At 41.7% G+C, this 21,014-nt stretch overlaps 1 protein-coding gene across 1 annotated transcript in view; it reads right to left on the bottom strand.

Annotated features, from left to right (window-relative positions):
• Nucleotides 1-21,014, bottom strand: part of MACROH2A2 (macroH2A.2 histone) — an 83,225-nt gene that overhangs the window by 18,616 nt on the left and 43,595 nt on the right. The window contains exons 2-3 of the mRNA XM_089677090.1: nt 2,923-3,162; nt 522-628 (exon numbers count right to left, since the gene is read on the bottom strand). Of these exons, the coding sequence (XP_089533216.1) occupies nt 522-628; nt 2,923-3,094 (279 nt within the window). The 5' untranslated portion in view covers nt 3,095-3,162. The remainder of the gene's footprint in view (nt 1-521; nt 629-2,922; nt 3,163-21,014) is intronic.

The following is a 21,014-nucleotide window of genomic DNA, read 5'->3' as shown; positions in this document are numbered from 1 at the left end:
TAGGGTTCAGCTCTCTTTCATAGGCTGTCTGCATCTCACTTCCACCTCTTTACAGCCCTGACCTCTGCACCATTCTCTACTATCCCCTATCTCTGCACACATCTCCCTCCACAGCCCTCATCTTTCCCTTCCATCCCGAAAAGCTTCTTTACATCTCACCTACCCAGCCCACCTCTAGTACCTCCGGGTTGTGAGTGCAGGGCAGACAGGGATCTGTGAGAGCTGCCGAGAGGAAACCTGTCCTTGTAAACACAGAAAGCCTCTCTGTTTACAAGTGACAGTTGTAAGCAGGGAGCAGAGGGCGAGAGCCAGAGGTGGCGGAACAGAGTTCTACCATGTTCCTGCTAAAAAAAAGCCCTGGGTGCGAGGGCAACATGAAAAGGCCTGGTGGGCCGGATTCGTACCGCAGGCCTTGTGTTTTACAAGTTTTTTATATTAACTGAACAAATATGCTGTTACGCTGTAAAAATAAAAATTAGACACATGTACAACATAAAAGGCTAAAGACTGCACACCAGTACCTGATTGAGTTCCTCATCATTAGCGACTGCTAAAAGGATGTGTCTTGGAGTGATTCTGCCTTTCTTGTTATCTCGAGCTGCATTCCCCGCAAGTTCCAAGATTTCAGCTGTGAGTCAACAGAACAGCGTTACCAGCAAATCCAAAATCAGCACTAATAGTCAAACAAAATGAAGCAGTGTTTTATGTTACAGTGGATATTTTTATTCTGTCACTTTATGATTTATGTTCACAAAAATAAAAACTTTTTTTTTTTTGTAAGGTTTACCAGAATTAGGCATACTGAAAAATATTTACAATCTGTGTGGACGGCTTTGTTGGGTAAATGCAACGTGGATTTGAAATTAGTCTGAGATACTTCTGAGATCATTTAGGCCTCATTCACTTGGATGTAATTATCCATAGACCCGTGCGAAGGGTGTCTTCCCCCACATGGGATGCACAGGTGTCCTGTGTATCCCCATTCATGTCTATTGGGACACAGCACCTGCACGGGTCGCAATTTTTAGGAGGTTTTTCTTATCAACTGCTGAACTAGTGCGGATTGTTCACAGCACAGAGTTTAAACTTTCAATATGAGTTCTTGCCAATGGATACTGTTCTTTTAAAGCCCCGATGATGGGAACAATGTGCATTCCCTTAAACCCATTGACTGTAGCACTTGTCATATTCCTGGAATAAAACCTCATTCCATTTTCTAAACCTGGGCACGGTGCTTCAATTTTCACACTCAGCCTGGGTTCAAACTGATGTGGTGTGGAATTCGCAGCGTTTTCTGTGCAAATTCCGCACCACGTCAGAATCGCACCCCGTTCATGCGAACCGCTGCGGGTGTGTATGTTAAGTTAACAACACCCCAAAATCGGTCCGTATAATGCGGTGCGATGTGCAGAATTGGATCGCATAGGTGTGAATACTCATGCGATCCGATTCTAGTGCGGACCAAAAAATGGGTCCTGCACCTTTTTGGTGCGGGTGCGGTGTGATTAGAGCCATACAAAATGTATGACTCCAAACGCACCGCACACAATTCGCATGTGATTTGCACAGGAATGCAGTGCGGTCCCTGTGCGAATCACATGCGATGTACTGAACCGCATATACGTTTTGCGCGAGCACGAAAGCCCATTCATTTGAATGGACTCCCATGCCCCTGGACACGTAGGGAAGAAGTCCCTGCACTTCTGAAAATGCAGCCCGCACAGAAACCTCAGTTCCCAGTACGGTTGCGATTTCCAGTGCGGGCAGCGTGCCATTAGAATTAATAGCACCCGCCCACGGGTCCGCAAGACCTAGTTGTATTACTTAAGGCTTCGTTCACACCAATGCGTATTGTTAGTGCTTTTTGAAGAAACGCACTACAGTCCATTCAACATGATTTCCTATGGAACATGTTCACATCTATGCTTTTTTGAGCTGCTGTGTTTTTGGAAAGGGTCAGGGACTTTTTAAAAGCAAAAAGCAGTGTTTTTGCTACAATGGAGTTCAATTGAGAACCTTGTGAAATGCATGGTAGTGCGTTTTTGCCACGTTTTACATTTTTGTTCTGCCCACAAAAAAAATTCCACTTAAAAAAAAGAGCTGAACAAAATGCATTACGCGACAAAATCGTGTGTAGAAAAACGCAAAACAAACTGCGAAAAGTACTGCAAAACTAACAAAAAGCAGACTGCATAGGTGTAAATGGAGCCTAAGTGCAGTAAAAAAAAAGTCAGGTATCCAGGCTCGTTCTATAGTTTCTCACGGCTGCGAAAATCCCAGGGCTGAATGGATAGAAAAAAAAAAATAATCATCTGAGAGGTAAAGCAGCTTTCACGTATGTAGTTTATCTGTGTATTTAGCTTTTTGTCTGGAGTTCAGCTTTAAAATCCAAATTTAGTTTAAATCAGCTAAGCGTATCAAAACAAAAAGGTGCTCAACATTCTAGTTTGTTTTCTTTCTAAAGCAGCTACAGCCTGAGAAGCTGGAAAGGACGCTTGCTGTTTGTGTAGAAGCAGTAATCTCTCTGCAGAGGTCTGACTTGTACCTAGAGCAATCAGTGGGAAGCATGAGCTGTGCGCATTTCAGAGCTAGGTTTCACTCAGTAGGGTGTGTCGGACCTCTCCAGGGAGACCACTGCTTCCCCACAGAAAGCAAAGATCCCACCCTAGCTGTTTTCCTAGAAAAAAAATAATTTGTAAGAAATTGAGCACCTTTTTGTTTTGAGGCACATGAAATAAAATTAAAGGTTTAATTGGGCTTTAATTAAGAGGTCAATAAATATATGTACATTTTTATTACCTAATTTTTAACAAGTACTAAAAAATGCTGGTAAGATTAGAAGCTTTCTAGGTATCCATGAACAATCTGACTCGTGTGCCTACAGTCTTGGCTGAGCATTTACATAATGAAAATAATAGTTACCTGCTAAGTATTCTATGACAGCTGCCATGTACACAGGGGCCCCCATGCCTATCCTGTATTTGTGTGTTCCTCTTCTCAAGTAACGCATCATTCTACCAACGGGAAAGATGACTCCAGCCCTTGACGAGCGAGACAGCTTGGTTGTTTTCTTTTTCCCCCCTCTGGCAGACATCTTTGTTCTGTCTGGTATCCGTTTCTATAAACTGTGAAGTTGTGAGGCTTAGTTAAAGGAACCAATGACTGCAAAATAAAATATAGATATTGAATCTTTACTGTGAATCGTTCCAACAAAACATGTAAATAACCCAGATCAATACAACATACCCGCCAGTATATAAACATAATAGTAATCTGGACAAAGAAGAATATGAGTGAAAAATACATATGGGAGGCTTTGGTATACATATTCTTCCCACCATTTTATTTATTCAGAGTTTCCCAAATATGTCCGGAAGCTTCAATAAAGTGCATGTTTTGCAGGGGATATTGCCTTTGCAATGATGGAATATACAATGTTGTAGCAATCTACCTACTTGTGTGGATGTCCACAAAGCACACATTTGAAGGACAAGTATAGGAAACATCACTTTAACGCAAACCTGATGTCCTAATAATTTTATACATTTATACACCTCCAGGTGGCTGAAGGCATGGTTCCCAGTTGGCTCCCAATCCTTATGGCAACCCCAGGTGTTCAATTATTAAAATAGGAACCAGTTTCTGTGGTTGAGAGCTTTAGATCCTCATATGAACCTCATAGTTGGTCATTAGGCTGCCATATCACAGTGATGAAATATAGAGAAAAGAAAGCTGCTTTAGGAACCCGACCATGTCCAAAGCTATCTTCAAATCAGAGTTTCCTACAGTCCAAGTACTGTATTCCTATCTCTTGAGAGTTTGAAGCCGTAAGGAAGAGTGTCTCCTATAGGTTCTCAAATACATTGGCCATATCCAAGAACGAGGAAGGAGTGGAGGAAAAAAAAAAAAGGGACCACCATCAGTGTCCCTTTTTTTTTTCTCCACTTCTTTCTCATTCTTGGATCGGTATGGCCAACATATTTCAGAACTTATAGGAGACAATCTGTATTTTATAGGTCCTGAGGAAGTGGATCATCCCACGAAAAGTGTAGACCATCTGTGAGGATTTTACATTTATGTTCTTCCACTATCTGTATGCTAAAATATCGATTGCACTGGAGTCTGACTATATACTCAATTTCTGAGATTATGTTTTTAAATGTGTAAATAAAGTTGCAATATTTTTTAGAATTTTGTATTTTATTAGTTGTGGTTATAATGTCTTAGCACGTCAAAAATGTTGACTCCCAACGAGACTGAACATTTATTAAGTAGCACTACAGAACTCACACCTATCACCGTGATGGGGTCAATGGTTAGGAGTCAAATTGGGCAGAGTGAGATTAGAACCACAGAAGCTGGTTATCTGAAGACTAGATCAGAATAGAGTGACCCAAATTGTGCAGCTGCAAGGATGCTCTAGAATGAAAAGCAATCAATGTGGTGACTAGTATGTAATGGGAAGATTCACACATTGTTACCGAAGATTCAGTTAGAAAATGTGTAAATCTTGGGTGAAAGTTGTATGTATCTTGAGCAAAAACATTGAATGTAACTTTGTTATAACAAGTTCAGCAGACAGTAAATCTTTATATCAGAAAATACTGATTGAATGATACCTTATCGCACACGCTTACACATAGAGAGTAACTATGGAGATGAGTCAGCCATCCACAAATGACATTATCCCTATAGCTTGACAACAAATTCTGTGTAATATCTCCATTCAATGATTTCTTTTCAATATCTATCTGAAGAATAGAACATTTCTTTTTTTCACAGCACAAAGACTAACATAATTAGAACTGTTAAAACACAGGATCTAATGAGAATAGCTGACTGGGGAATTCTTCAAAACAGTAATCCATGTTTGCTTGTCTAATGAGTGTAATTGGCAGAACAAAGAAGAAAAAGCAGACTTTTCCAATAATGCCACCACCATCCTGATTCCCCGGAGAGCAGCTGCATATGAAGTGCTCTAAAGATGAATGTTTCCATGGATGTTATACAAGAATGGAATGGTATTTCCATTTTAACTGTTGCTTCTAGGACAGAGGTTTATATAGCATTCTTAAATGATGCCAGCACGCTATAATGCAGAATACAGAGCCAAATAGCAGAAGTGTGGATGGATAAACCTTTCTTAAACTTTTGCAGAAAATCAAATAGCACGAACGGCATATACATCAGAGATAATAGATGCAAAATATAAATGTATACAGTACTAAATGACAAAATATTATTTGTTCAGGCTAAGATAAAAATATATGGCATAAAGTGCAGCGCTAAATAAATAATTAATAAAATATTGTGAAACAGTCAATTGCAACGTATAAAGTGAAATAAATATAGTCCATATATAAAACAATGTATATTGTCCATGCGACTACAAGGCACAGCAATCACGGCGAAGGATAAAACTGTGATAATGATCCAGTGAGGGAATCCACCACCTCTGCCAGATGTAAACTCACCAGAAAGCTACTGGTAAATAGCATGTATGCACACCACATCAGGAAATAGGAAACAGCCAGAAGGCTCTAACATGGACTGCACCCTCTCCTATGAAAAACAGCTCAGCGCAGGAGCCCGGAAGTGGTAAATAGTGCAGTATTTTATTGCAGAAATAGATAAAACAATCCACGTGGAATAAAGATAAATAGGGTAAAATCACTTTACAAAGACTGGCCGCCGCTCCGACCTTTGGCAGCAGCGGCGTGACGTCAGCAAGTGTGGCTCCACCCGATGCGTTTTGTGCGCATGCACATCTTCAGGGGTACGCCCACTTTATACCAAATATTTATTAGGAGTTGTTACCTTTACCTTTGTGCTAGCTGCTTCATATTATCTTCCAACACTCGCCTATATACCAAGATAAAAATACGGTTTTGCAATCCTAACCTCATGTGACCAGTAGCTTTATTTTGCAATACAAATCTACCCTTGTAACATTTTGGGACCAGCTGCCTCTGATGCAGCATTTAGGCTAGGTTCACATTTCTGCAATACAAATTTGACCCTACTTTAAGTGCGATTATGTAGTGCCACTTAGATGCAACTTTGATAAGGTTTATATATTCTATGAAGCCAAAATCGCACTGGAATCGCACCAAAGTACAGTAACATTTTTCAAAATCGCTTCATTCTGAGTCACGTTGATGTGAATGTACACCATTGAAACCATGCAATTCCCCTTGTCATGCAGTCCTGTGTGACTCAAGTCACATCTGAAATGGCACTAGTGTGAACCAGGCCAGTAGAAGGCTTCTATAATAGGCCCTGTGGAGTAATGTCCTCACATTCCTAGTTACAAGAACTTAAACTGTCCAAGCTGGAGAGGCCACGGCCACTGCAGGAGGTAGCCACTTCATCTGAAGCAAGTAGTGGAGCATATCTATAGGATGAGGAGGACAGTTGGCCCCATTTTGTTTAAAAGAGCAGTATTTTGTCAATCCCAACTGCACAGTTCTGCAACTAAATTCCAACTCTCATACTTTTTAAATGTTTTCTTTGCCTCTTTAAATAAAATGTTTTCTGAAAATTTTACATACCTCAGAATTGCTCACTGTATACGAACAACTAACTTACCCCACAATACTATAATACCAACTACAGCCTACACCTTCTTCACCAAACCCCAGTATCCGGGTAAAGGTATATCCACTTTCTACACGCACCTCACAAACTCACAATTTACTCTACAAACAACCTCCCTAACCAATTGGGAAAAAATCCTTTCAGCCCAAATAACTTTAAAGTGTTGGGAAAATACCTTCAGCATCATTTAAAACCTATAAAGGTACACGATGTAGCTCCCACTGGGAATCATACTTAAAAATACTCCACCAATGGTACCTGACCCCGGTTAAACTTTCCAATACTACCCGAAACAGTCCTCTACATGCTGGAGACTCTGTGGTGAGCCAGGCTCAACAATCCACATTTTGTGGTCATGCAAATCACTTCGCTCCTTCTGGAATATTACATTCCAGTTAATCTCTGAAATACACAAATTTCCATTAGTCCCGAACCCCTCATTAGCACTTCTACACATTGGAATCAAGAAACTCCCTCCATGCTCCCGAACAATTATTACCCACATACTCTTTGTGGCAAAAATTAATATTACTAGACTATGGAACACAAACAATACCCCCTCAATCACCTCATTAATTATAGACCTTAACACCCAATGTCAAATGGAAAAACTATCCGCAATCAACACTTCCTCCTACCACAAATTCAATCTCCAGTGGACCCGATGGCTAAACCACCCAAAATGTAATATACAACCTTGATGACATCTCAGGAAATGAACTCACACCCCACACCGAGACTGGTATCTACTCAATTCCCCAGTTATATTCCTCCCTCACCAAGGCCCTTCAAAGGCACACGAATACCTCTGATGATATTGCTAAACAAGACCAATACCCCATCTGTCCAGAGGGCAGATATACAATAAATTAATCAACCATATTTGTCTACTGTAATTTTGTATGATTGAACCTTATCTCTTTTCCCTGTTTATCCTTGAAAAACTCAATAAAAATATTGAAACATAAATAAAATATGTTTTCAATACACTACTGACCCTATCCATATTCCAGCGCTGGCCTCCTCGTCCTCTGCTCCTGATGGCTGCTCTTCTCCTGGGTTGAATGACTTCCAGTGTCATTAAACTATCATGGACACACCCCATGGACTCACAGAATAATGCCCTCTCATCACTGACACCAGAGGAGAAGAACGGCCCTGAGATGTCAGTTGACCAGCCAGGACACACCAGAAATTTTGTTTAGAGCCTAGACATGTATGCTAATATGTAAATGAAAAGATAAAAATGTGCAGACGGCGGCATGGGGGTTGTTTGGCAATAACCTGGAATGAGACTTAAGGGCCAGTTCACACTACATGTGTTTCAGTGTGGTTTTTTTGCATCCAAAACGCACTTACAGTAGGTTATATGGTTTTCAATGTCATAGTTCACATCAGTACTTGCAGTTAAAGTGCATTCTGGTTGCAGAAAAAAAAAGTAGAACAAGCTGTATTTTTCCTGCACAGACCTGTGCTGGAACGCGGCAAAATGCATCAAAACCGCACTGGAACGCATCAAAAATGTACTAGACACACATGTCCCTAAATTGCAGAAAAAGAGAGGGGAAAAAAATGACCAAGCACCTAGGCATGCAGACTGCTTCTACAAACATTTGTGAAAGAATGGGTCGCTCTCAGGAGCTAAGTGAACTCCAGCTTGGTACCGTGATAGGTTGTCACCTGTGCAATAAGTCCATCCATGACATTTCCTTGCTACTAAATATTCCACGGCCAACTGTTAGTGGTATTATAACAAAGTGGAAGCAAAAGAGAACAACAGCAACTCAGCAACGAAGTGGTAGGCCACGTAAAATGACAGAGCGGGGTCAGCGCATGCTGAAGTGCACAGATGTCACCAACTGTATACAGAATCAATATCTAAAGACCTCCAAACTTCATGTGGCCTTCAGATTAGCAGAACAACAGTGCTTAGAGAGCTTCATGGAATGGGTTCCCATGGCAGAGCAGCTGCATCCAAGCCTAACATCATCAAGTGCAATGCAAAGCGTCGGATGCTGTGATGTAAAGTACGCCACCATTGGACTCTAGAGCAGTGGAGTCGTGTTCTCTGGAATGGTGAATCATGCTTTTCTGTTTGTCAATCCGATGGATGTATCTGAGTTTGGAGGTTGCCAGGAGAACGGTACTTGCTTGACTGCATTGTGCCAAGTGTATAGTTTGGTGGAGGGGGGGTTTATGGCGCAGGGTTGTTTTTCAGGAGTTGGGCTTGGTCCCTTAGTTCAGTGTTTTTCAACCTTTTTTGTGCAAAGGCACACTTTTTTCATGAAAAAAATCACGAGGCACACCACCATTAGAAAATGTTAAAAAAATTTACCTCTGTGCCTATATTGACTATATATAAAGTAATTCTCTTGAATAGGAATCAAACACAAAGAAATTATTTTATAATTACTTTATTATGAAATAATAAAGTATTTTATAATTGGACCCGGGGGCCGGACCAAGAGTAGATGAATGATGTGTATGTGTCATCCATAGTAAGTATAGTAATATTCCCCCATAGTAAGCATAGTAATTAATCCCCCATATAGTAATTAATCCCCCATAGTAATTAATCCCCCATATAGTAATTCATCCCCCATAGTAATTAATCCCCCATATAGTAATTCATCCCCCATAGTAATTCATCCCCCATAGTAATTAATCCCCCATATAGTAATTCATCCCCCATATAGGAATTCATCCCCCATAGTAATTCATCCCCCATAGTAATTAATCCCCCATATAGTAATTCATCCCCCATAGTAATTCATCCCCCATATAGTAATTCATCCCCCATAGTAATTCATCCCCCATAGTAATTAATCCCCCATATAGTAATTCATCCCCCATATAGGAATTCATCCCCCATAGTAATTCATCCCCCATATAGTAATTCATCCCCCATAGTAATTCATCCCCCATAGTAATTAATCCCCCATATAGTAATTCATCCCCCATAGTAATTAATCCCCCATATAGTAATTCATCCCCCATAGTAATTCATCCCCCATAGTAAATCATCCCCCATATAGTAATTCATCCCCCCTATAGTAATTCATCCCCCATATAGTAATTCATCCCCCATAGTAATTCATCCCCCATAGTAATTCATCCTCCATATTAATTCATCCCCATATTAAGTCCCCAAGCCCCCCCTGTGTCAATTCACTTACCTTTGCTCCGCGCGTTCCTCTCGCCGTTCCGGTGTAGCATGAAAATCTGTCTCCTATGAGGATCTGTCCCCCTCGACGTATCTGCGCATGTGCCAGTTTCAGGCATTAGCAGCCGATCGGCGATCTCCGGCACATGCGCAGATACGTCGAGGGGGACAGATCATCCTGACAGTATCACGCTCCGCGGGTCGGATTAAAAGGTCCGCCGGGCCGTAGTTTGCCCATTGCTGTTCTAATGATTGGTCTATTTGTGAGCCGAGGCCACATGTTACGGATGAAATTGCAATTTTTCCCACGGCACACCAGACAATATCTCACGGCACACTAGTGTGCCGCGGCACAGTGGTTGAAAAACGCTGCCTTAGTTCCAGTGAAGTGAACTCTTAAGGTGTCAGCATACCAAGGCATTTTGGACAATTTCATGCTCCCAAATTAGTGGGAACAGTTTGGGGACGACCCCTTCCTGTTCCAACATGACTGCACACCAGTGCACAAAGCAAGGTCCATAAAGACATGGATGAGTGAGTTTGGAGGAACTCGGTGATTGACATGCCAAGGAGCCAATAGCGGCATGGATAGGGAGCACACGCATGTGCCCCCTACCCGGAAAAACAAAATCATGTATATTTATGTGATTTTGCACATCCCTGTTACCCCGTAGCAGTACTTCTGCTATAGGGTGGTCGGGAAGCGAGACTGGTGGATGTTTTTTTAATTTCTATATTATCACTTACAAATTCATATACCGTATATGCATGTTATAATGTAAATGTTATTACAGTATCATTATAATACAGGATTTATATAGTTAATACAGTTTGTGCAGCTGTTATAATTATTGATTACTTATGGTTTCTCAATCTGGAAAGAATTGTTCTAGGTCTAGTATGTTAGCCTCAGGGTAATGCATAACAATCAATGTAAACATTAAGGACCTTTTGGTGCACAGAGCCGATCTCTGATCTGAACAGGCAGTGCTTCTCCACGAAGCTGATTAATGAAACAGGCAATTAAGATAATTGTCTTATACAGAAAGATCAATAAATTAGTTTTATATAATGTTCCTACTGCCAGAGATATTCTAGAAATTACACATAACCTAATTGTTATACCTGCAGCACAGGGTGATAAAAGAGAAGGATAATTAATCAAGCGGTTAAATATACTTATGGAGTTTTGAGCACATTTTTGAGTGTCTGTTATTAATGAAAAATGAATCTTCGCTAAAAATCAATTTCAGTGTACGGTCACCTGTCACGGTTTAATGATTCTTTCTGCCTTATATAATGGAAAGTTTCTTTATAATAGTCAGGGATAATTAAACTTGAAGCAATGGTTTCCTAGTGGAAAGGAGAGACAGACTTTTTAAATAGTTAATGTTTTATACAGTTCTTTTCACATTTTATTCATTGGATGAATCTAGCTGAACGAAAGATTGTAGTTCGTAAAATGACTTATGTACACGAGGGATTTAACATAAAGGAACAAAAAAAAGAATACAACCTTTCAGTAGATTGTACAGCATTTGTGTAAGGTATATTTTATTGCTCTACTTATTTTCCTATTTTTGCTAATATAATTTGCACCATGAAAATAAAATTTTCTTAATTTTAAGAAATTTCCTCCCCTCACTGGTGCGCTGGGCTGTGGAGGGGGAGGGAGCAGCTGGCTCAGGCTCTCAGCGGCTCTCTGAGAGGCTGAGCCGGATGCTGCTCCAGACTCTGGGGTGGATCCCAACTTTAAAATCAGGATCTTTGCCTAGATTGGACCGGCTGAGTGATGTCAGCCCGCTGTCAGCTGAAAACGGGGTCACAGGAGTGCAGAATGAACTGCACTCCTGTGATCCACAGGAGAAGTACAGCCAAAAGAGCTTTGGTTGTACTTCTTTAAATGTACATTGTAACATACGATGGGAGTTCAAGTCAAACCAGGATTTTTGAGTTTATATAATAAAAGAATACATTTCAAGGAGTGGATGCTGCATTTATTTTTCAGCATACTCCCCTGCTACATTTATACACTTATCGCAACGTTTAACTAATGCCTTTAAAGCTTTTGCATAGAAAGATTTATCAGTACGCTTGTACCATCCTAGGACAGCCTCTACACTTCGTCATCAGTATAAAGTATTGACTCAGGGGGCTGAATACAAATGCACGCCACACTTTTCAGATATTTATTTGTAACAAATTTTGAAAACCATTTATCATTTTCCTTCCACTTCATAATTATGTGCCACTTAGTGTTGGTTTGTCACAAAATCCCAATAAAATGCATTCACGTTTTTGATTGTAACATGACAAAATGTAAAACGTTTCAAGGGGTATGAATACTTTTTCAAGGCACTGTATTAAGCTAAAACACACAAAAAACAAAGGCTCAGAATTAAAATGTGAACAATAACAAAAAGTTCAAAAGGAGCCAGTTGATCAAATGATGTAATACAGAACCTCCTAATATAGAATAGGCTGGAGAATTAATTATAGAGAGCGTTGTTCCAATGTCCAGCCCATTTCAAGACTGAAGCTCTTCCACAGGCACAGTCCCGAAACCTTGACTTTCAAAAATGGACCCTCATCAATACCAATTAATAATACAGATATCAACATGAAACATTATATTCACCACTTACAACACTCATGAGTATTGTCAAGAATCACATATGAGGATAAATCCTGTGAAAAATTCTTAAAAACACATATTGTGTGATACGCATGTGCTCAACCAAGCCAACAGCAAGGACGGGCCAGCAGGCAGGGTCAGGCAATGCCAACAGAGACCATGTGTGTATTTTTGCCCTTCAACATCCCTGCCACCCTTTATTTATTGATTTACATTCCTTCTGGGATGGGCATTGAATGATCTCCAGTCACACCATTTCATATTTGTAATTTTACCGATAGTTGAGCTGTAACACAACATGTAGAAGTAGTACGGGTACAGCTGCAGATACATTTTAATTTGGTGGTATTAATGATACAGGAATCAGCAGTAGACAGGTGTTCCCAAATTAGAATTTGAAACAAATGAGCAGGCCTGTAGACCAGAATTGACACCTAGGTGCCAATAAGATCCTCATATCCTTGTCACTGGCCAAGCTGGTCACATCTTCACACCCTTGGACTCCCAGAAGTGCGGTGCTCTCTACTTGTGTTTCTCGGTTTCTGCTTGTAAGTACCTCTCCTGTGTGTAATAAAGTGATTCATCTGGCAGTATTACACAAAGTCAACTGCTTTTGTTTTTTTCTGAGGATGGGTTCATCCAGTGTGATGTGCTTTTAATCCTTGATGTACCCTGGTTGTGATTATGATGGTTATTATTAACCGGAGGAGGGGGCTTTCCAAATGATTTATCATCTTTGATCTCTCTAACTAGGTGATCAATGTGATCTGGTCAGACAGTTGTACTGTGGCAGATTGTATGTAGATTGTAAACTAGCATATTTTTACACTAGAGTTACCCTGCACATCTCACGGGTTCATGTTCATGAGCCCTAAAGTAACTTTGAATTACAGACTCTGAAAATGCATGATTAAATTAGTTTTAGAAAGTCTGAAGATTTCTCTATCTTTATCAAGGATAGCAACTCGATAACATTAAAACCAAAGCATTAGCATGAGAGTCAGGGAACCAGCACTCTCCAAAAGAATATTCAGCAATAGCAGTCTCCATTTTTCTCACATAAACTCCATTTACAGATTATTTCCAGGTATAATATACCGTATATTGGTCCTTCTTGGACCAATGTAACTATGTATATATTATAACTGGCCGACACCCTTACTTCAGTGATCTTCACTTGCTCTTGGATTCAATGCAGATTCTCCGGCCTGATACTTCGTGAACAAAAGGAGGTCAGACACTCAGAATGGGCACCATGAATGTATACCATTGTCTGATTGGATGAGGTGGAAAGGAAAGGTGGTGAGTCTCTAGGACAAAATGTAAACATAAATCTCCACAATAGGAGACAGATAGTAAAGCCAAAAAAAAAACTTGACTCATTTCAGAGGAAAAAAAGGATTGGCTTTGTTTAAACGCATGTTGATGTGTCAGAATCAGATGAGATTAGGAATAACGTGTTTCCATGTAGGGTATGTAGATATATGTGGTTCAGCCACACTACGTTTTAAAGAAAGGATCCTTTGCAAGTTTGGACTAGTGCGATCCACTGAGGCTCTGAGGAAGAGGCAAGTCCTCGAAACGCGTCAGCCTATTGGATGTCTACACTCCCTACTGCGGACTGTTACTCAGCGCGGTGTTGATTAAGCTGTTCTTTTATGACGTGCCTTGACTTTATTGTCATTTGTGAGTACAGCACCTACTTTATTTCTTATTAAACATTTTTTATGGTAATGAACTAGGCCTGTGGGCCCTCTGTTTGTTGTTTCCTCATTCAGTATATTTGGATTTCCCCGGTCCATTTGAGGGCAGCAAGGTGTGCATGTTCCAGGACATTCTTAATGTGGTTGTAGCCTGCATCGAGTCCATCCCGCAGCGCAGGAGCATTTGTGTTTGCTGGAAAATGGATGTGTGTTCAGATGCACTGCAAATCCAATGCGTTTTTGTTATTATTTCCGCTATTAGGAGATAGAAAGATGCAAACGCAGGTGTATCAAAATCGCATGAAAACTGCATTGCTATAACTGTTGAATCGCAGCTGATTTGCATCCCCATATTGCACTAAAAAATGGAGCAAAATTGCAACACACATGTCTGAACCTGAGCGAAGAGTTCTTTGCTCTCTGTGTCCTATTTGGAAGAATTACCTTCACTTTCTTTCCCTTGTACAACCAGGAAGATCTCCACAAAAGGGAATCCCCTCTTTGTCACAAGAAGTGTCCCTGACTTTCAGGCCTGCTGTATACTGTTACCAGGACAAACAGAGAGGACAAATCTCCCCAAAGAGGTCACAGATGGCAAGAAAAAAAGAGAAGATAGAGGTGGCCCTTTTCCAATGTGTCCAGGCTAACAGGAAAAAAGATTGACTTTAGATACAGTTTTAGGCCTCGTTCATGCCTGCGATAAAGGTCGGACAGCTGATTCCTGCAGCAAGACTCGCAGGTACATGTTAACAGCTGCAGCCAGGAAGCCTGTATAAAGCAATGGCAGGCTGACAGGAGCTGTTCACATGTGTCTGCACATCCAGTGGTTAGCTGAGGTTAGGGACAGATGATTGGCCTGGATGCAGACACACTATGTTTGGGCCGATCATCTGTCCCTAACTGCAAGTTAACCACTAGATGTGCAGATACATGTGAATAGCTCCTGTCAGCCTGCCATTGCTTTGTAGAAGTTTGCCAGGCATAGCTGTTCGCGTTGACCTGGAATTCTTGCTGTAGAAATCAGATGTCTGGCCTTAACAGTACCTGTGATTGTGGCCCAAAGTGACCAAAATGAAACAGCTTACTACTACGGATTTAATGTATGAACTGCAGAAGGCTCCAGGCATCCCATAGATACATTATATTGTTAAAAGTATTGGGACACCCCTCCAAATCATTGTACTCAGGTGTTCCAATCACCTCCATGGCCACAGGTGTATAAAATCAAGCACCTAGGCATGCAGACTGCTTCTACAAACATTTGCGAAAGAATGGGTCACTCTCAGGAGCTCAGTGAATTCAAGCGTGGTACCATGATAGGTTGCCACCTGTGCATTAAGTCCATCCGTGAAATTTCCTTGCTACTAAATATTCCACGGTCAACTGTTAGTGGTATTATAACAAAGTGAAAGCAACTGGTAACAGCAACTCAGCCACCAAGTGGTAGGCCATGTAAAATGGCAGAGTGGGGTCAGCGCATGCTGAAGCGCACAGCGCGTAGAAGTCGCCAACTGTCTGCAGAGTCAATAGCTAAAGACCTCCAAACTTCATGTGGCCTTCAGATTAGCAGAACAGTATGCAGAGAGCTTCATGGAATGGGTTTCCATGGCTGAGCAGCTGCATCCAACCTTACATCACCAAGTGCAATGCAAAGCGTCGGATGCAGTGGTGTAAAGCATGCCGCCACTGGACTCTAGAGCAGTGGAGACGTGGTGGTTGCCAGGAGAACGGTACTTGCCTGACTGCTTTGTACCAAGTGTAAAGTTTGGTGGAGGGGGGATTATGGTGTGGGGTTGTATTTCAGGGGTTGGGTTTGGCCCCTTAGTTCCAGAGAAGGGAACTCTTAAGGCATCAGCATACCAAGACATTTTGGACAATTTTGTGCTCCCAGCTTTGTGGGAACAGATGGCCCCTTACCGTTCCAACATGACTGCACACCAGTGCGCAAACAAGGTCCATAAAGACATAGATGAGCGAGTTTGGGATGGAGGAACTTGGCTGGCCTGCACAGAGTCCTGACTTCAACCCGTTAGAACACCCTTAGGATGAATTAGAGCGGAGACTGCGAGCCAGGCCTTCTCGTCTGACATCAATGCCTGACCTCACAAATGCACTTCTGGAAGAATGGTCAAACATTCCCATAGACACACTCCTAAACCTTGTGGACGGCCTTCCCAGAAGAGTTGAGAACTGGAAAAAAAGGCGCTGTGGAAAATGCTCTCAGACAAGCACCTTAGTGGAGGTGCATCTTTATTGGGTGAGATAAAGTAGCAAGTATAATAAAATTAACCAGCCTGAAGTGGACAGTGTGATTCCAATGGACGGCCCGTCCGCTCTGAGGGGAGCTGAGATCAAAGAATGCTCCTGTCGACTTCAAATCACGTGGTGTCAGCGTACCAGCGTCCTGGGTGGTGTCACCATGGCAAACGAAGGCAGTGTCCGGCGTTGGCTTCAGCTGGGAGCATATGTGGGGTTACCAAGACGACATGTTTCGCGCAGTTGCGCTTTGTCAAGTCACATGTCGTCTTGGTAACCCCACATATGCTCCCAGCTGAAGCCAACGCCGGACACTGCCTTCGTTTGCCATGGTGACACCACCCAGGACGCTGGTACGCTGACACCACGTGATTTGAAGTCGACAGGAGCATTCTTTGATCTCAGCTCCCCTCAGAGCGGACGGGCCGTCCATTGGAATCACACTGTCCACTTCAGGCTGGTTAATTTTATTATACTTGCTACTTTATCTCACCCAATAAAGATGCACCTCCACTAAGGTGCTTGTCTGAGAGCATTTTCCACAGCGCCTTTTTTTCCAGTTCTCTTTATCATGCATATGATTAACAAGGCAGCAGTGGTGAGCTCATGATTAACTGTTCACATGTTTCCACCTGGAGTGGCCTCTCTGCGCTCATTTGTATGAGTTTTCCAGAAGAGTTGAAACTGTTATAGCTGCAAAGGGTGGGCCAACTCAATATTGAACCCTACAGACTAAGACTGGGATTCCATTAAAGTTCTCATGTGTGTAAAGGCAGGCGTCCTAATACTTCTGGCAATATAATGTATTTTTTACTACCTTCACTCCACATAGTACAGTCATGTGTGAAAAGTACTGTGCTGAGAAAAATGAGAAAGAAAGAGAAATATGTAACTGAGGAAGTATTCATATGTGAGCGATTTCCTTCACCGTTGTTAGCTATGCAGGGTGCAGGAGCACAGGATGTGGGTGCGGTTAGGTCTGGGTGACATAAATTGCATTGTCACCAGTTATATTTCCTTGCAATGCAAACTCAAAAGGTAACACTTCTGTTAACTTCAATACTCTAACTCCTTTAACGGTCATTTTGATCAACACAAAAATTTATGCTGTAGAGCAGTTGGCTCCTTTGGTGTGGGTGTGGGTGGCATTCATGGAACATCAGGCTGCAAGGTTACTGCAAACTCCATACACTTCTTAGTAAAAAAGAAAAAAAAACTGTCCCATTTTCATTTTTATTTGTTCTGGCCTAATAATTTATTAAACCGCTAAAAAGGAAAGTGATAATTTCATATGTGCTGAAATAACAGACCTCCACGGTATTGCATCCATATGTAGTTATGAGTGTAGCAGGCTAGCTTATAAGCCCGTATTCAATTCATGAACTAGTTCATTGTCAGGCGGTGACCATTAATTGAAATGGACAGTTGAGCTAGAAATGCTCTCCACCAATCCATAGCAACAATGAACTAATTGACTCAGCGATTAAGACCCTATTCACACTTGTACGACTTGTCATTTGACTTCGGACATTAAAGTCACATGACAAGTTGTACCCCGTGTTTTCCAATGATAACCATTTATATATGTGTGACTTAAAGTTGCAGCGACTTCAAAGTAGTTCATGCACTAATTTAGTCCGACTTTCATGCAACTTTTGAGGGTAAACATTGAAGTCTATGACCCTCAAGTCATACCTAAATATTTTACATGCAACAGTGGTGCAACAGCGAGTCAGACTTTGCAGAGGGACAAGTCACATCCAAGTCGCATCCATCCAAAGTTGTGTCAAAACTGCGTCAAAGTTGCACTCCAAAGTTATGCATCTTTGGAGTCTTACAAGTGTGAATGGAGTCTTATATAGACATCAGTTTCTGCTAACATGAATGATGAAAAAAGGGGGACAGGGGGAAAGCCGGGGACTCCACCAAAATTGAATGTAGAGTTAGGTGCCTCCAGAAATACCTGGCAGGATATTGACTAAGACATACAAATTGAAAACCCAAAGAAAATAAGCTACACACCTAAAAGGCTAACCTCAAAAACATGTTTATTATCTCATGAAGCCATACAAAGTAAAAACACATTGCATCGGGGATCTAGAAACCACTCCTGACCATAAAACCCCTCACCACTCACATGGGGGGGAACCTCCCACAATGGGCACTATATAGATGGTACAAAAGAAAGTGTCCAATGTGCCCCAGTATGTCCACAGCACCCACATCTCCCCTGAAGAACAACCCCCCTCCCCCAATACCACAACCATCCCTAAACAATCCCCCAGGAAAATCCCCCAATATGCCTCCCAAGGTACCCCAACACTCCTCCCACAAGGACCCTCCTAAACCCACCCGTCCAACCACCCCCATCCTCAGAAAGAAGGGAGCTGAGGTGTAGCACTCGCCCACTAAAGCCCCCCTACCCCCCAGACCCTGTTAGATCTAATATCCCATCTGCAGTACCAACACACTACATGAGCAAGAATAATGTAATAATCCTATGGATAATGATTGATTGCAGTCAAAGGGCCAACCTAAATACCAGATGATTTTATATATATATATATGTGTGTGTGTGTGTGTGTGTGTGAAGTAAACTGATCAGGACCTGAAAGCGAATACCAAGTATAAAGGGCTATAGCCTCTGAAGTCCAACCTGAACAGTCAGGTCAATAGTGCACCAACAAAATGATAATGAGCCTGGTATGGCCAATTCAAAGACAAAAAAGAAGGGGGGGGTGGAGTTCTACAATAATATCCAGCATGATGTGTCCACTATGATACAGTCTACAAGTATGCAAGGTGTCAAATAATCCACATACAGCCTGCTATGTGGAAACAGGCTGATGACCAGGCATTGACAGACCACAGTATTCTGCAATGGTGAGCCTCCAAGGTATAATCCAATGTATAGATTGTAAGGGTATGGATGGTGACACAGCCAGCGGAACTAGATGCAAAGATGTAATGCGAGTACCTGCCACAGCAACCTCGATGTGTGTAGCCAGTCCAGCCTGTGCAAGCCTGCACAGCTGATACGGCCTAGATAACAACACCGGGTCGCCAGTACTCACTGTATGATGGGACCAGCAAGGTCCTGTGAATCAAGCCGCGGCCATGTCCTGTAGGGGTTCTGCTAGGGATCCAGCTATAGCTGCTGGCCATGTGTGTAAAGTCCTATGAAGACACCATGCGGTGTGTGGGTAGCATGGGGGGAATGGAAGGAGGGGGCATGTGACCATGCTGACGCGTTTTGTCCTGCCTACTTCCGGGACTTCTTCAGAGCAATTGGTTAGACAGGTTGTCAATCAATACTTCTATATCATCAGAGGTATCCACCCTCAAGTCAGTTAAAGATATCTCTCCTTCCATCTAACACCTGTCATCCACATATACAAGGAAGGTTGGAAAAGAGAAATGGATCAGGGAGGGAAGAAAAGGGAAGCATACAAATAAATCACGTAACAATTACGTAAAGGAGCTGCCCGCACTGTCCGCATCAGTTGAGCCCAATAGTTATATACACAATTGTATCATCTCTAAATAATTCACCATGATGACCATAATGCCTCTCAGTTGTATCTTACCAGACACAGAGGAGGATAGGGAACTGAAGTAATATATATACGTATATTATGGGTGATACCTAACCATGTAAACCAACACAATACACACTGGAATATAAAACATGAGGCCAGGTGAACTTAACAATTGGACCATTAAAAACAGCCCAACACAATAACCTGAATGATGGTGACTTTTTTTCCAGGCTCCTCCTCTTGTGTCACGTGTTTATTTCAGAAAAGAAAATACTTCTGGAGTGCACTATTGGACACGGTGTGCATCTGCTTTATATGCAGAATCTTTTTTTTTTTGTTTTTTGTTTTTTTAGATGTACTGACCACTAAATAAGAGAACAGACAGAGGACTTTTGAGCTATAAAAATAGCCTACCAGCTACTATTAATACTCCCTGCACCCATTTACAGCTACAGTTCTCTTCCTGAATAAAAGTGGAACTAAACCCACAGGTTTCCCAAAATGGTTACAAGGCATGCTGTGAATAATAATTGTCACAGTTGCTTGTGCGTTTAACCACACTGTAAATCCATCAAATGGCTGGTGTCATAAATAATCACATGTGCAGAACCATGGCAACTACAAATCAAACAGGGGCTAAGGATGCAGCTTCCTTGGCTGTAAAGGATAGGAGGGTTTAGTTCCACTTTAGGTCTAAGGCTCTATTCACACATGCTGCAGTGACCTGTGTTTTACCTCACTGGAAGAACGCAGGTCACTGCAGGGACACATAGAAAACAACTGATTTGTGTGTGTCCTGTTCATAGTTACAGTGGGGCAAAAGAGTATTTAGTCAGCCACCAATTGTGCAAGTTCTCCCACTTAAAAAGACGAGAGAGGCCTGTAATTGGCATCATAGGTAGACCTCAACTATGAGAGACAAAATGAGTAAAAAAATCCAGACAATCACATTGGCTGATTTGGAAAGAATTTATTTGCAAATTATGGTGGAAAATAAGTATTTGGTCAATATGAAAAGTTCATCTCAATACTTTGTTATATATCCTTTGTTGGCAATGACAGAGGTCAGACGTTTCCTGTAAGTCTTCACAAGGTTGGCACACACTGTTGCTGGTATGTTG

The sequence above is a fragment of the Staurois parvus genome, unplaced genomic scaffold (assembly GCF_062004578.1).
Source record: "Staurois parvus isolate SC_StPar_1 unplaced genomic scaffold, SC_StPar_1.0 ptg000177l, whole genome shotgun sequence".
Lineage (NCBI taxonomy): Eukaryota > Metazoa > Chordata > Amphibia > Anura > Ranidae > Staurois > Staurois parvus.
The sequence above is the reverse complement of the archived record's forward strand: the minus strand, read 5'-3'. Positions and strand labels throughout refer to the sequence as shown.